At 44.7% G+C, this 14,224-nt stretch overlaps 1 protein-coding gene across 4 annotated transcripts in view; it reads right to left on the reverse strand.

The window, feature by feature from the left end:
- pcnx1 (pecanex 1) overlaps nucleotides 1-14,224 on the reverse strand; it is a 320,670-nt gene that overhangs the window by 9,496 nt on the left and 296,950 nt on the right. For all 4 annotated transcript variants that reach the window (XM_070878882.1, XM_070878880.1, XM_070878879.1 and 1 more), the window contains 3 exons: nucleotides 10,245-10,444; nucleotides 8,161-8,597; nucleotides 1,637-1,777 (listed from right to left, as the gene is read on the reverse strand). In XM_070878882.1, coding sequence (XP_070734983.1) covers nucleotides 1,637-1,777; nucleotides 8,161-8,597; nucleotides 10,245-10,444 — 778 coding nt within the window. The remainder of the gene's footprint in view (nucleotides 1-1,636; nucleotides 1,778-8,160; nucleotides 8,598-10,244; nucleotides 10,445-14,224) is intronic.

The following is a 14,224-nucleotide window of genomic DNA, read 5'->3' on the forward strand; positions in this document are numbered from 1 at the left end:
CGCCTGGTTCCATTCCTATCTTTCCAGTTGTAGCCATAGAATCGCCTGCACTGTCTTCCCTTCCTGCTCCCTCATCGTTACCTCTGGTGTCCCCCAAGGATCTATTCTTGTCCCCCTCCTATTTCTCAACTACATGCTCCCCCTTGATGATATTATCTGAAAACACAACTTAACTTTTCCCATGTACACTGATGATACCCAGTTCTAGTTCTCCTCAACCTCTCTCCAACTCTCCATCATCTCTATACTATCAGACTGCTTGTCCGACATCCAGCACTGGATGTGTAAAAATTTCCTCCAATCTTTGGTTCACGCCACAAACTCCATTCCCTTTCTACTGATTCAATCTCCCCAGCAACTGTCTAAGGCTGACAAAGTCTGTTCGCAATCTCGGTGTCATATTTGATCATAAATTGAGTTTCCTACCTCACATCTATTCTATCAATAAGGCTGCCCATTTTCATCTTTGTAATATCACCGGTCTCCGCCCTTACCTCAATTTATCTGCTGCTGAAACCCTCATTCATGCCTCTATCACCTCCAGAAGTAACTATTCAATGCATTCCTGGCCGGCCTCCCTAGTTTCACCCATCATAAACTGGAGGTCATACAAAACTCTGCCGACTGTGTGCTAACTCGCACTAAGTCCCACTCACCCATCTCCCCAGGGCTTGCTGACCTGCACTGGTTCCCAGTTAAGCAATGCCTTGATTTTAAAATTCTCATCCTGATTTTCAAATCCCTCCCTGGCCTCACCCTTCCTTATCTCCTCCAGCCATATAATCCCCGTAGACCTCTGCACTCAGCCTATGCTGGTCTTTTGAACATCCCCAATTTTAAATGCTCCACCACTGGCGGTTGTGCCTTCAGCTGCCTAGGTCCTAAGCTCTGGAATTCCCTTCCTAAATCTCCACTTCTCTTTCCTCCTTTAAGCCACTCCTTAAAACCTCTCTCTTTGACCAAGCTTTTGGTCATCTGACCTAACATCTTATGTGGCTCGGTGCCAAACTTTATTTCCGACAACACTCCTGCGAAGCACCTTGGGACCTTTCATTACTTTAAAGGCGCTATACAAATACAAGTTGTTGTATTAACTGTACCCCAATTTTCTGTTGTCCTCAAATTTTGAAGTTGTGCTTCCGATTGCAGAGTCCAAATCATTTATGTAAATTGTGAACAACATTAGTCCCAACACCATCTCCCACCTTTTGCCAGCCTGAGTCAAGCAAAAACTCCTGGATAGCAATCCAACTTTACTGTCTACATTGAACGTGTCTAATTCCAACATTTCAATGTTAAGGCTCCTTGCATCACCATAGAAGCATTAATTGAGCCTTCTCATTTGAACCTTTTGTTATACTTACATTCATCATTACCCTGAACTTTCCTTCCTGCTACCTCTTGATCAATAGCCATATTCTCATTTAGCTTTACTACTGCCTCAGCCTCTCATCTGCAAAATCCAGTGTACCTAATCTGTCCTGCACAATCTCAGTGTCCTGCCATGTACCAACTCTTTCACCAATTCTCACTCCACTCTTTGTGTGCCTCCCTTTGATGTGTCCTGTGTGCTATATTAAGCAGCTACACTTGCACTCAAGAGTGATGCTCCATTCATCAAAAATGGGGAACTTACATAGCCTTCCATGCCCTCCTGAGGGCTCCAGTCTTTCCAGCTGAGTCGACCAGCTCGCATTCGGATTGCTTCATCTGGCCATTGAAGCTCTCTCCTCTTGGACATGTTAATGGCTTCCATGACTTGACCAGTGTCAATTATCTGGAAATAACCAGGACAAAAAACACTGACATCACTAATTGGCAAACTAGTAAATTATTTTACACTAGGACACACAAACTGAAAATCTACTTAGATTCCTATCTCCAAATTTCAGTGTTAAATTCAGGTGTCAAAGTGCTAAATTAGTTATGATGTTCCACTGTAACAGTCTTCACCATGCTATGATAGGATAAAGGATTTACTGACTATCTTTGTACCAGAACATTTCGCTCTAAGCTTTATGTTTTTTATACGGAGTTCAGTGTGGAAACTTTTCATTCTTACAGTGGATTCCGAGCAGGATTATCAGCTGTCACTAGACACGTGCTGATAACTGTACCAGAACTGCTTGAATACTTTGTTGGTATTTACTTTGATCACTTAATGTTCCAAAGCTACTGTGATCAAAATCATCAGAAATGTCCGTTCCTGTGTTGCTGTTCAGACCTCAGCACAGGCTATGATCAGCTTGCAGTTATCTGAGGGACATGTCTGTACCCAATCAGCTACATATTGGGAGGAGAGTGGAAAACTTCCAAACACACTCGATTGCTCGCCCAAGAATGCACAGAATCCACCACTCAATGTCTGACTTCAGCAGCTGTAAAATCAACATTACAAGAAAGAACGACATTGGCTGGGCTGCTGTGGAAAGATCATATATTGGGGCCGAAATTGGTCGTCCGCCCATTTTTCGGCGGTATGCTGGTGGTATGTTGTTTCATACCGCTGGGTACCGATGGGGCGGAGTGTGTGCGATTTTCATCAATTTTTTCTCGGCGGTATGCCGAGCGGAGTGCAGCCGGCAGCGTGCGAGTGGTGAGCCCCGAGTTCTGTGTATGCGCAGGCTGCTGCGAAGCTCCCCCCCTGCCCCCTCCCCGAGAGACACAGATCAGAATCGACAGAGAATGCCGGCCTGAGAGCGGTGTAGGTAAGTGGAGTCGGGGGAAAACAGATCGCTGTTGGGGGGCAGGGGGGGGGGGGGGAGAGACAGATCGCTGTTGGGGGGGAGGGGGGGGGGCGCGGAGAGACTGGGGGGTGGGTGGGGTGGGTGTCGGTTAAAAAAAAATTTCACAGGTGAAGATGCATGCCGCCAACTGAAGATCAACTTAAAACCACTTTTTCCAGGGCAGTCTGTGGTGTGCATGGGCAGACGGTATGCATACCACCCGGCGGTATGTCGCTGATGAATTTCCCGCAGGGCGGTATGTTGGTATTTTTCAATCAATTTTGCGATTTTGGGCAGTATGTCGGCGGTCCGCAGGCTGTATGTGCGCCAATTTCAGGCCCATTGACTGGGTTGCACTACAGTAGGGGCTCTCAACCTTTTTGCTTCTGAGAACCCCCACCCCCCCCGTGTTATAAAAATTCCACGGACCCCCTGTAACAAAAAAGAAGTAATTTTTCTCTACAAAAACGTACAATTAAACATATATTTATTATTATTTTTGTTTTACTTAATGTGAAACTTGAATAGTTGAATTAAGGTGGGCCGAATGGCCTACCTCATCTGCAAATATCCTGATCTTGTGGAAAGGCCCTGGGACCACATTTTGTCAGCACTGAATCAGTTTGGTCAGATTTGTAAGTGGTGGTCCCATGGTAGTCAATGGATGGGTTGCAGAGCAATTCTGGTGCACTATGACCGAGAAATGTGTAAGCTTGCAGTGGGGCGGGAAAATACCTTGAGGAATTTCATCATAAAATTATAAATAACGTATCCCACAAAAAGCTGTATGTTTCTAAACCTGCGCAGAACACGACATAAGTGGAGATGTCTATAAAAATATTTAAAATACTCAACATTATTTTTTAAAAGTCAGGAAAAAGTATAAAGGGGTTTGTTAATTTTTTAAATCGCGGGAAGGTTTGCGACCAACAGTCGAATGGGATCATGCAGGAAGCCCAGACGCGGTACAAAATGGCGGCCAGCTTTACAGCTGCAAAATAAGTTATTGAACTGAAATCTAGTTTTACTAATAACAGAAGCCGAAAGTGATGCAACGGCACACAACATGCAGCCTGATGTTAAGGTCAGCCTGGCAGTGGTCCCTCACCACCCCCCTAGCAGTATTATTAATGTCCAGCAGCTGGATTGATTCCCATACATCCGAATGCATCTTTTTTTTTGTCTCTTGTTGCACACTCCAGGCTCTAATGGTTCCTGTGTGTTCAGCTCTCAGCTGTACTCAGTACCTGGGTCGGTGTCAGCACTTTACCCAGCACATCTATGTCTGCATTATCATATTTGATGCAGAGGGGCTGTGCCGGCTTCTCGTCCAGGGCGAGAGGTTCCGACCACACGCGAAAGTCTACGGGCCGGTTGCAGCTGCACTGCGGTCAACCCGGGATCAGGCTGCGTGAGCTGGTGCCGTGTGAGCTCTGCTGTAGCAGGTTGAGATACTCTTGACCTCCGATAGGCCCTGCGCTCCTTGCCCCCAATCCTTATTGCTTGCACTGAGCCATTTTCCCCACAGCGCCGCCCTCCTGCTACAAATAAAGGCACAGAGGGCATTGTTGTCGATCAGTGGTAAGAGGTGGTGCTGGGCGGAGGGTAGTATCAGCTAGGGATCTGTGAGAAGGTTTCAAGGGGTCTGCCAAAAACAGCATTCTAGCTGTTCGAATCTTATTTTTGACAGAACCCTTGAAACCTTCTTGCAGATTCCTAGGGGGCGCGGACTCCGGTTGAGAACTGCTGCACTATAGGATCAATGGACACTGGCTGTCAGAAATTCTACTTTCAACTTAATATTCAGATTGCAATTGATCACATTTTGAGGAATGGAATTCACTTTATCTGGATTACCATTTTTTCCAGCAATGCCACATCATGAGAAAGAGAACAACAAAAGTGGATCTAAAATACAGTCCATGAATGAAACTTTAAATGCAAAGTCACTCCAGGATAGAAACTGATGTAATAGATCTGGATTCGTCTACAGTATGTAGGGCTGTTGAAATCAATAACATTGTCAGAACTTACAAAGATACCCTCCCCCAACATACCTTTCTTAGTTTCTGCTCTTTTTCTATTTTCTCTCCATTGTTTTTCCGGCATTCTTTCATCCTCTATTTCTCTCTATTATTCATAGATTTTATCTCCAACTCTTCCTGTACATAGTGTGATCTACTGAATTCAGTTATTATTGATATACTCCCTACCTCTGGTCTTCAGTGTCTCGTCCATGTAAATTATAGCAGTAACTGGGTTCTGACAAACCAAATTTATTCACACTGCTGTGTAATGCCTTAAGCTGACCGAGGTGCTGCTGTCATCTCCAGAGACCCCTAGACCCGTCTAAAGCAGTGTTTTTATCCCCCCTGTTGCTGCTTCCAGTTGTAGCAGCTCCCCATCAGGACAAGTGGTGCAGCTCACCCATCCAAACCATGGTCCCTCACCTAGAAAATGAGGGAAGGTGCGTGGTGTAGAACATAGTCACAAATCACTTAAAACTGGACACGCTGCTGGCAGGCTACATACAGAACCTCGACTTTGAGAGACTATATTTTGCTTCCTCCAGCAGTTTTATAACGCAAATGCAGCATAAGTTAATGAATGGTGCTGTTGGGAATTTGAGACTTGGGTTCAAACCACAGTGAGCTCTGTAACTGCTGATGATTCAATGATAGTTAATTAGGAGTCCAGCAGCAAGCAAAGCAGTATCATCTTTTTGAATTTTGTTTATGGCTAACAGATGCGACTCCCTAACAAAAGGTTAATGTTAAAGGATTCTGTTGTCTTGATGACATTTTACAATGCTTGTATAAAAATGAATGTACAATTATGTCATCTCATCAATCGTGTCTAAAATAAGAAATTGTTAAATTGCAAAAGTTAAATATCAATATCCACATTGTAAAATTTAGCACTATCTCAGTGTCAACCGTCTCCATTGAGCAACATAACACTTGAATGGAATATTCCAGGATAGTTCTTCCTAACAGTGACATTGGCCATTCAGCTGTTGCATGTCACAAATGTAAAATCAGAACGAAAACTTCACAAGATTTGCATTTACAAACTGTTTTATCACATCTTTCAAACACTTCACATAAAATAAATTACTCAGTGACTCTCAAGTGACTCGTTATGTAGGCAAAAACATTCAGAATTATGAACTACAGAATTATCAGTATTTATCTTTTAGTTTCCCATATTGAATCCATGCAGCCGAAACATTCCGGTTGTCATGAGTATTCAGGTAAGGAATGATCCCGCCTCACTAGAGGCCAGTGTTAAACTCACTGAGCATTTCTACTTTGACACTTACTCTGGGACATCTCCCAGTTGGAGTTGCTAAATTGCTGAACTACTTTAAACTGATTCATGTCTCTTGTAAACTGTACTAATACTGCCAGAATTAAAATCACCTCTCATTCATAAACAGCTTTCAACAAGCCTCCATCACTGAGCCACATGTAAAACCTGGGTCCCAGAAGTGAAAGAATAACAAAGAGTGTTTAAAGCTGGATAGATAAATGTAGAGATTCTCTTCAGCACAGTAAGGGGTCAAGTTTCAGCCGCCCGCTAGAACGGCGCACATCGGAGAGGCCCGCCTAATTTATAGAACAAAAATTGGGCCGAATACTTACCTCGCGATTCTCAGATAGCTGTAGGCCCAATTCCACCTCGGCGCTGCACAGCAGGAGCTGCTGGGGGCGGAGCCACAGACTGCGCCGAAAACAGTTCCGGCAGCTGCGCGCGTGCGCAGTGGAGGCTGTGCGCGTGCGCAGTAGCTGCCGGCGTCCTGTCTCCGGGGCGACGACCCTATCCCAGGCTGAAGGGACATCGCCCCTATCCCCAGCCGAGTGGCCCGCGCATCTTAGCTCGGCGGCGGGGCCCACCCGCCCGGCCCCTCGCTGGGGGCGGGCCCCGCCCGAAGAGACGTCGGCAGCCCGGCATCGGCTGCATGTGGGCCCCGCTCGAAGTCCTCGGCGGGGCCCGGCTTCCTCGACGTCGACGGGGCCCGCCCGCCCACATCTCACTGGGGCGGGCTCTGCCCGAAGAGTCGGCGGCGGCGGCAGCGGCCCGGCATCAGTTACGTGCGGGGGTTCTTCTTCGTCTTCTCTCCCCCCACCCCCCACCCCCACCTTCTTCTCTTCCCGCCCCCCGCTTCTCCCTGGTGCTGCTATAGGTGAGTAGAAATCATTATTTATTTATTGAGTGATTTTTAATTTTTTTTAATTTTTTAATTTATTTGGATTGATTTATTGGTTTATTTATTAATTTATTATTGATATTGGCTCTTTATTTGTTAAAGTGAAGTGTTTAGTGTTTGTAAACCCCCCCGCCCTCCCTCGTTCCCTACGCCTGATTTGTAACCTAAGCCTGATTTTCTAAGTGTAGGCAAGGTTTTTCTGAGCGTACAAAAATCTACACTTACTCCATTCTAAGTTAGTTTGGAGTAAGTTTTTGCTGCCTAAACTTGCAAAACAGGCGTAAGTGGCCGGTCACGCCCACTTTTGAAAAAAGAAATCTGTTCTAAAATGAAACTGTTCTAACTGACTAGAACTGGAGCAAACTAAAGGTCGAGAATTGCAATTTTTAAGATACTCCATTCTAAACTAGTTGCTCCAAAAAAATAGGAGTAACTCAGGCCAAAACTTGACCCCTATATGTGCACCAGGAAACATACTCGCTGCCACCTTCCTAGCTTGAACTAATCTTTGAGGGGCCTTCTTTTGCTACTTCGTTTTACTCTCCTCCCCCCAAGACACACTGTACTGCAAATGGATCAGACCGATATATCCACATATATGTAGCTATGTTAACCCACAATGTAGGAAGGAAGTACTGAGGCTTTTGCTCCCTCTGACTGCTGGCCCAACTAAGACTGGCAGTTTTGTCCACTTTGGAAGTTGTGGGGGGAGACCGAACAAGAGCACGATGTCTGTAGAGGTAGGTCTAGTCTATCAGTCCAATACTCTACACCAGGCATAGCCAAGCTTTTTGCTTTGAGCTCTTTATACAACGGAGCCTTGTGTGCCACACACTAACAGTTAAATCAATCTCATTAACTTCAAGTTGCAGATACCAGAAGAATTTGTCTGCTTTAAGATTTATCCATCAATGGGGCAATAGCACTAAAACCAACCCTTTCCAGTCTTCAGGCTCACAAAACTCAAACACAACAAACCAGCGAATGAGAATATAAATTAGACACAGAACTGAGCTGCTTCAGCTACGTCAACCAGATCTCAAAGCTCACAGGCCACGTGGTCCCCAGGTTTAATTTGGAAGATACCCTGCTCTACAGTGTCATCTTTGGGTGGCTCAAAGATACACCTCGTTTGAATGGAGGGAATACAACATGAAATAATTGCTGCTGTGAGATTTTAGCTCCAGTTTGTGGAGGACACAACATTTCTAAATGAATGTGTACCTGGACTTTGTAGTTAATGTCATCCTTTTTGGCAGGTGTGTTAAATGCTGTGCTCGAGTTGCTGCCTGGCTGAATGTCTACACCGGTGACACCTTCTGCTCCCAGAAGTCCTGCCAGTGTGTTGCGTTTGCAGACGGGAATGCTCTGGCTGGAGCTACTAGAAGAAGGTAGGCCGCACTGTATACTCAGAGTGCCCGCTTGGCTCGACGGTTCGATCTGGTTCACCATAGACAGTCGGGACTGGATTGAGCTGGGGAGGTTTCGCAAAGACAACTGGCTAGTGGATGAACGACGGCATGGCACCAGGCCGGTGGCAGATGTCCGTAAGGAAGAGTGACGGCTGTTATATCGATATGAAGACTGGCTGGCGACTGAGGCACGTGCAGGGGAATGTCTGACGAGGCTGGATTGCACTGAGTGACTGCTGTGGCTGGTGCCTGTTGAAATCAAGAACAAATAACATTTTGTATTCCATAGACCTCAACCTGGATTATGACTTTTAAACTGATACCCACTGAGTTTTGCCTGGTTAAAATTACAATTGAAATATGTTTACAATCTTGTGATAAATCACTCTGGCCAACAATTAGTCACAAATAATACCCCCTTCCCGGAACAGTGCCTAAACTACTGGATTTTTACATTCTTGCACATCCAGTAATAAACTCAAACTTGACTATGCTAGAGAGGGTGTCGAGTAGATGATAAGCAGGTGATAATTAGAGGCTTTGTTTGCTTTCAAAGTTCAACAATCCCACCCCCCAGAAAAGAATACAAATTAGGATGAGGGAAGACATTCTGGGGTGCTTTCCCATGCACAGCTTTATAGGAAATCTGAAGTATTAAGAGTATGATTCAAACACCATCTAAAACTATAAAAAGTGGGTAAATAGAACACTAGTTCATTAAAAAAATCTTTTTCTCTGTCTCTCGCTCACAGACACCATGCATACCCCCTTCGTTTAAAAAAAAAATTCGCTATAAATTTTAGCTGAATAAATCTCTTAAAATTTGTCCTGCAGCTTTTCTTCAAATAATTTTGTAAAACATCCAAATAGATTTTGGGAGAGACAGAGAGAAGTTTAAATACTACTGATGATTCCTGGAAATTGTCCACACTGCACTTGTTCAATGGCAAAAAAAATCAAAAGGTTGATCAAAAGATTGGAAAAGATGTAAGTTTTAAGGTAGGATCCAAAGGGAGAATTAAAGACTTGCTTTTATATAGCACTTTTCATGACCGTAGGATGTCCCAAAGCGCTTTATAGCCAACTAAGTACTTTTGAAGTGTAGTCACTGTTGTAATGTAGAAAATGCGGCAGTCAATTTGTGCACAAGGTCCCACAAACAAAAATGTGATGATGATCGGATAATCAGTTTTAAATTATATTGTTGAGGATAAATATTGGCCAGGACACCAGGGATAACTCCCCTGCTCTTCCGCAAAATAGTGCCATGAGATTTTTTACGTCCAGTTGAGGGCAGTCAGCGCCTCGGTTTAACATCTCACCTGAAAGACGGCACTTGCGGCAGTGCAGCACTCCCTCAGTACTGCACTGGAGTGTCGGCCTAGATTTTAGTGCTCACGCCCCTGGAGTGGGACTTGAACCCACAATCTTCTCACTCAGAGATGAGAGTGCTACCAACTGAGGCAAAGCTAACACCCAAGACTGAAAAATAAATTTTGAAACACATCTAACAATACAGGCTGGTGCAGTCGAGGTGGCATTATTATTATATCATGCCTGATTTAAACGGACAGCTATCAGACCAATGCAAAACAGAATATTTCAAATTTGCCATTAACACCTTTTGAATATGTCGGTGAACATGTGCCTTTGAACTTTAGCTGAATTAAGTAAAGAGCTTCTGAAACATCTAGGGAGTTCAGTTCCTCTGACAGCTCACTGCTTAACACACCTGCAATAGGCTATCGGAGGAAACTGAACTGCCATCACAGTTAATATTTTAAGTTAATTGTGCAGTGACTGAGTATAGGACTTTTACTGATGGCACTTTTATAACAATTATGAAGCTACCTTAAAACAAGTGCTCAAGTATATTACAAAATATCATAACCTTACCCAATATGGGTGGGTTAGTTGTGACTGGAGGCTGGAGACCTGCTCCAGGCCCATATCCAGCTGGTCCAGAGCCTCCGTGGGAAGTACTACTATGGGACTCATTTGCAGTCACATTATTACTGGCACTGGAGACTCCACCTGCATCGGAATCCTCAATATTTCCACCACTGTTACAACCGGCACCACATCCTTTCCGTAACCTGAAGAGAACAGTCACAATCAGTTAGAGTCTGTGGATACTGAGTCACAATCAGTTAGAGTCTGTGGATACTGAGTCACAATCAGTTAGAGTCTGTGGATACTGAGTCACAATCAGTTAGAGTCTGTGGATACTGAGTCACAATCAGTTAGAGTCTGTGGATACTGAGTCACAATCAGTTAGAGTCTGTGGATACTGAGTCACAATCAGTTAGAGTCTGTGGATACTGAGTCACAATCAGTTAGAGTCTGTGGATACTGAGTCACAATCAGTTAGAGTCTGTGGATACTGAGTCACAATCAGTTAGAGTCTGTGGCTACTGAGTCACAATCAGTTAGAGTCTGTGGATAGTGAGTAGAGTTTGTTAAACAAGAGCATGACACCGAGTGACAGGGAGCACTATACAGCAGGATAGCGGCAGATTAGGGCAGCATAATGTGCTCTTTCCCATAACGCCCAACACATAGATTCCCCAGTCTAATTTGAGACACCCTGTGCAGGTCCTGAGCAGAGAAAAACTGCTGTACAGCATGATGGCTATTTCAGCTCTCCCCTCATCTAACATCGTATTGTGTAGTTTGTGCTCCGACCGATATGTTCTTCCACCTGTTCTCATTGGAAACCAGTTCTGAATCTGTTTGTGACATAATGTAAAAAGTGGAAACAATTGGACATACAGCTTCTGTACAGCAAAAACTGTCTTCTAATTAAAACCATCTGCCTCTGAACTAGTTTCAGTATTTCCCTCCTCTTTTCCTTACCTGAGACTTGTGCCAAGTACCAAAAATATTTGCCCAATTAGAAAATATTAACATACCTTTAATATGAATGCAGAATATTTTATTAATGCTATTAGTGACTGCAAACTTATGGCACTTAAACTCTCAGGGCTGGACATACAGTAATAACACCGATTATAATACAGTATCTTAACCCTATCAGGAGTGCATCGAAGTTACATTGGAAATTTTGCACTGAAACATTGGTAGCAATGTGTACCTTTACCAGACCATGCTCACTATGGGTTCAGATCACGCAGTTCCTAGTTAGCAGAGAAAGAGATTTCATCCCATCAGTCTGGGCCACATTCAAACCCAGGCTTCAAAACTGAAAGTTTTCTAACCCAGTGAGTCGCAGTTCCCAAAATATATACACTGGAAAAAATAATACTTCTGCAACCAATACCACCCCTTAAATTGCTGTCATTTAATTCCTGATACTTAAAACATATCTTCACACATGGTGTGAACAAGTTTAGACTGTACAAAAGAGGCAGAACAATAAAAGGGAACCAGAATTATTGTAATCAAGGAACATAAGCAGAGGAATTTATTTTGGTGAATGTGTACATCAAAGTGAGAGATGCAATATATTCTCACTTTGAGCAACCACTACAAGTACCAAACATTTCCAGGTCAGGTTCAACCTGGTAGATGTGGAGTAGAACTTTAAAATTAAAAATGAATATTTAGCAAACCCAAGCAGAGGCAAGGTCAGCTCCAATTGAATACAATCTTCTTGCATCCATCATAAAAGTAGTATAAAAGCAGGGAAGTCTTGCTACAGCTATATAAGGTATTGGTGAGGCCACACCTGAAATACTGGGTACAGTTTTGGTTTCCATATTTACGAAAGGATATACTTGCTTTGGAGGCAGTTCACAGAAGGTTCACTAGGTTGATTCCAGGAATGAGGGGGTTGACTTATGAGGAAAGGTTGAGTAGGTTGGGCCTCTACTCATTGGAATTCAGAAGAATGAGAGGTGATATCGAGACGTATAAGATTATGAGGGGGCTTGACAAGGTGGATGAGGAGAGGATGTTTCCACTGATAGGGGAGACTAGAACTAGAAGGCATGATCTTAGAATAAGGGGCTGCCTATTTAAAACAGAGGTGAGGAGAAATTTCTTCTCTGAGGGTTGTAAATCTGTGGAATTCGCTGCTTCAGAGAGCTGTGGAAGCTGGGATAGTGAATAAGTTTAAGACGGAAATATAGACAGTTTCTTACACGATAAGGGGATAAGGGGTTATGGGAAGCAGGCGGGGAAGTGGATCTGAGTCCATGATTAGATCAGCCATGATCTTATTGAATGGCGGAGCAGGCTCGAGGGGTCATAGATGTTATGTAGTTAACCTCTTGTAACCTGCATCACACCTGACCACCAGAGGGCCTACCTGTTGGGAGTCCCAAGGGATCCCAGCATCCCTTCGGAGCACAGTATATAAGCAGGCTACCCACAAGGTACCTGCACTCTGGAACCTTAATAAAGGAGCTAACGTCACACTTGCTCATTACACACAATACTCAGTCTGACCATTTATTATGAGCATAACAATTGGCAGAAGCTGGCTGGAGAAAATCCGCTGGAACTGGGACGACGTCCAAGCGCTTTAGTCCGTCGACGACACCGCATGTACCCAGGTTCTAAGCAAGTTCCCATCATTATTCGAGCCAGGTATTGGAAGCTTTTCGGGGGGGCGAAAGTGCAGATCCATTTCGTTCCCGATACATGACCCATCCACCACAAGGCTCGGGCGGTACCGTACATGATGCGTGAAAAAGTGGAAATCGAGCTGGACAGGCTGCAACGTGAAGGCATCATCGTGCCGGTGGAATTCAACGACTGGGCCAGTCCATTGTTCCGGTACTCAAGGATGACGGTACGGTTAGAATTTGCGGGGACTATAAAGTAACAATTAACCATTTTTCGCTGCAGGACCAGTACCCTCTACCCAAAGCAGACGATCTATTTGCGATCCTAGCTGGAGGGAAGACGTTCACCAAGCTAGACCCAACCTCGGCCTACAATACGCAGGAGCTGGAGGAGTCTTCGAAAGGCCTCACCTGCATCAGCACGCACAAAGGTCTGTATATCTACAACCGGTGCCCGTTTGGGATTCGGTCGGCCGCAGCGATCTTCCAGCGGAACAAGGAGAGCCTGCTAAAGTTGGTTCCTTGCACAGTGGTCTTCCAGGATGACATATTGGTCGGGACACCATGGAGCACTTGAAGAATCTGGAGGAGGTTCTTAGTCGGTTGGATCGCATGGGGCTCAGGTTGAAACGTTCGGAGTGTGTTTTCCTGGCACAGGACGTCGAATTCTTCGGAAGGAGAATCGCAGCAGATGACATCAGACCCACCGACGCCAAGACGGTGGGCATCAAGAACGAGTCGCGACGACAGAACGTGACGGAGCTGCAGTCGTTCCTGGGATTCCTTAACTACTTCGGTAATTTCCTACCTGGGTTAAGCATCTTGCTAGAACCCCTAGATGCACTACTGCGCAAGGGAGACGGTATGGGGGAATTCACAAGAGGCTGCCTTTAAGAAAGCCAGAAACTTATTGTGTTCTAACAAACTGACAAACTGCTTGTCCTGTATAATCCATGTAAACGATTGGTATTAGCTTGCGATGTGTCGTCATATGGGGTCGGGTGTGTGTTACAACAGGCTAATGAATCAGGAATTTTGCAACCAGTTGCGTATGCATCCAGGAGTTTGTCCAAGGCCGAAAGGACCTACAGCATGGTTGAAAAAGAGGCTTCTGGCGTGCGTTTACGGGGGTAAAAAAAATGCACAAATACTTATTTGGCCTCAAGTTCGAGCTTGAAACTGACCATAAGCCGCTCATATCACTATTCTCGGAGAGCAAAGGGATTAATACCAATGCCTCTGACCGCATCCAAAGATGAGCGCTCACGCTTTCAGCATACAACTATATAATTTGCCACAAACCGGGCACAGAGAACTGCGCAGATGCTCTCAGTTGGCTACCATTGC

This window comes from Pristiophorus japonicus, chromosome 4 (assembly GCF_044704955.1).
Source record: "Pristiophorus japonicus isolate sPriJap1 chromosome 4, sPriJap1.hap1, whole genome shotgun sequence".
NCBI lineage: Eukaryota > Metazoa > Chordata > Chondrichthyes > Pristiophoridae > Pristiophorus > Pristiophorus japonicus.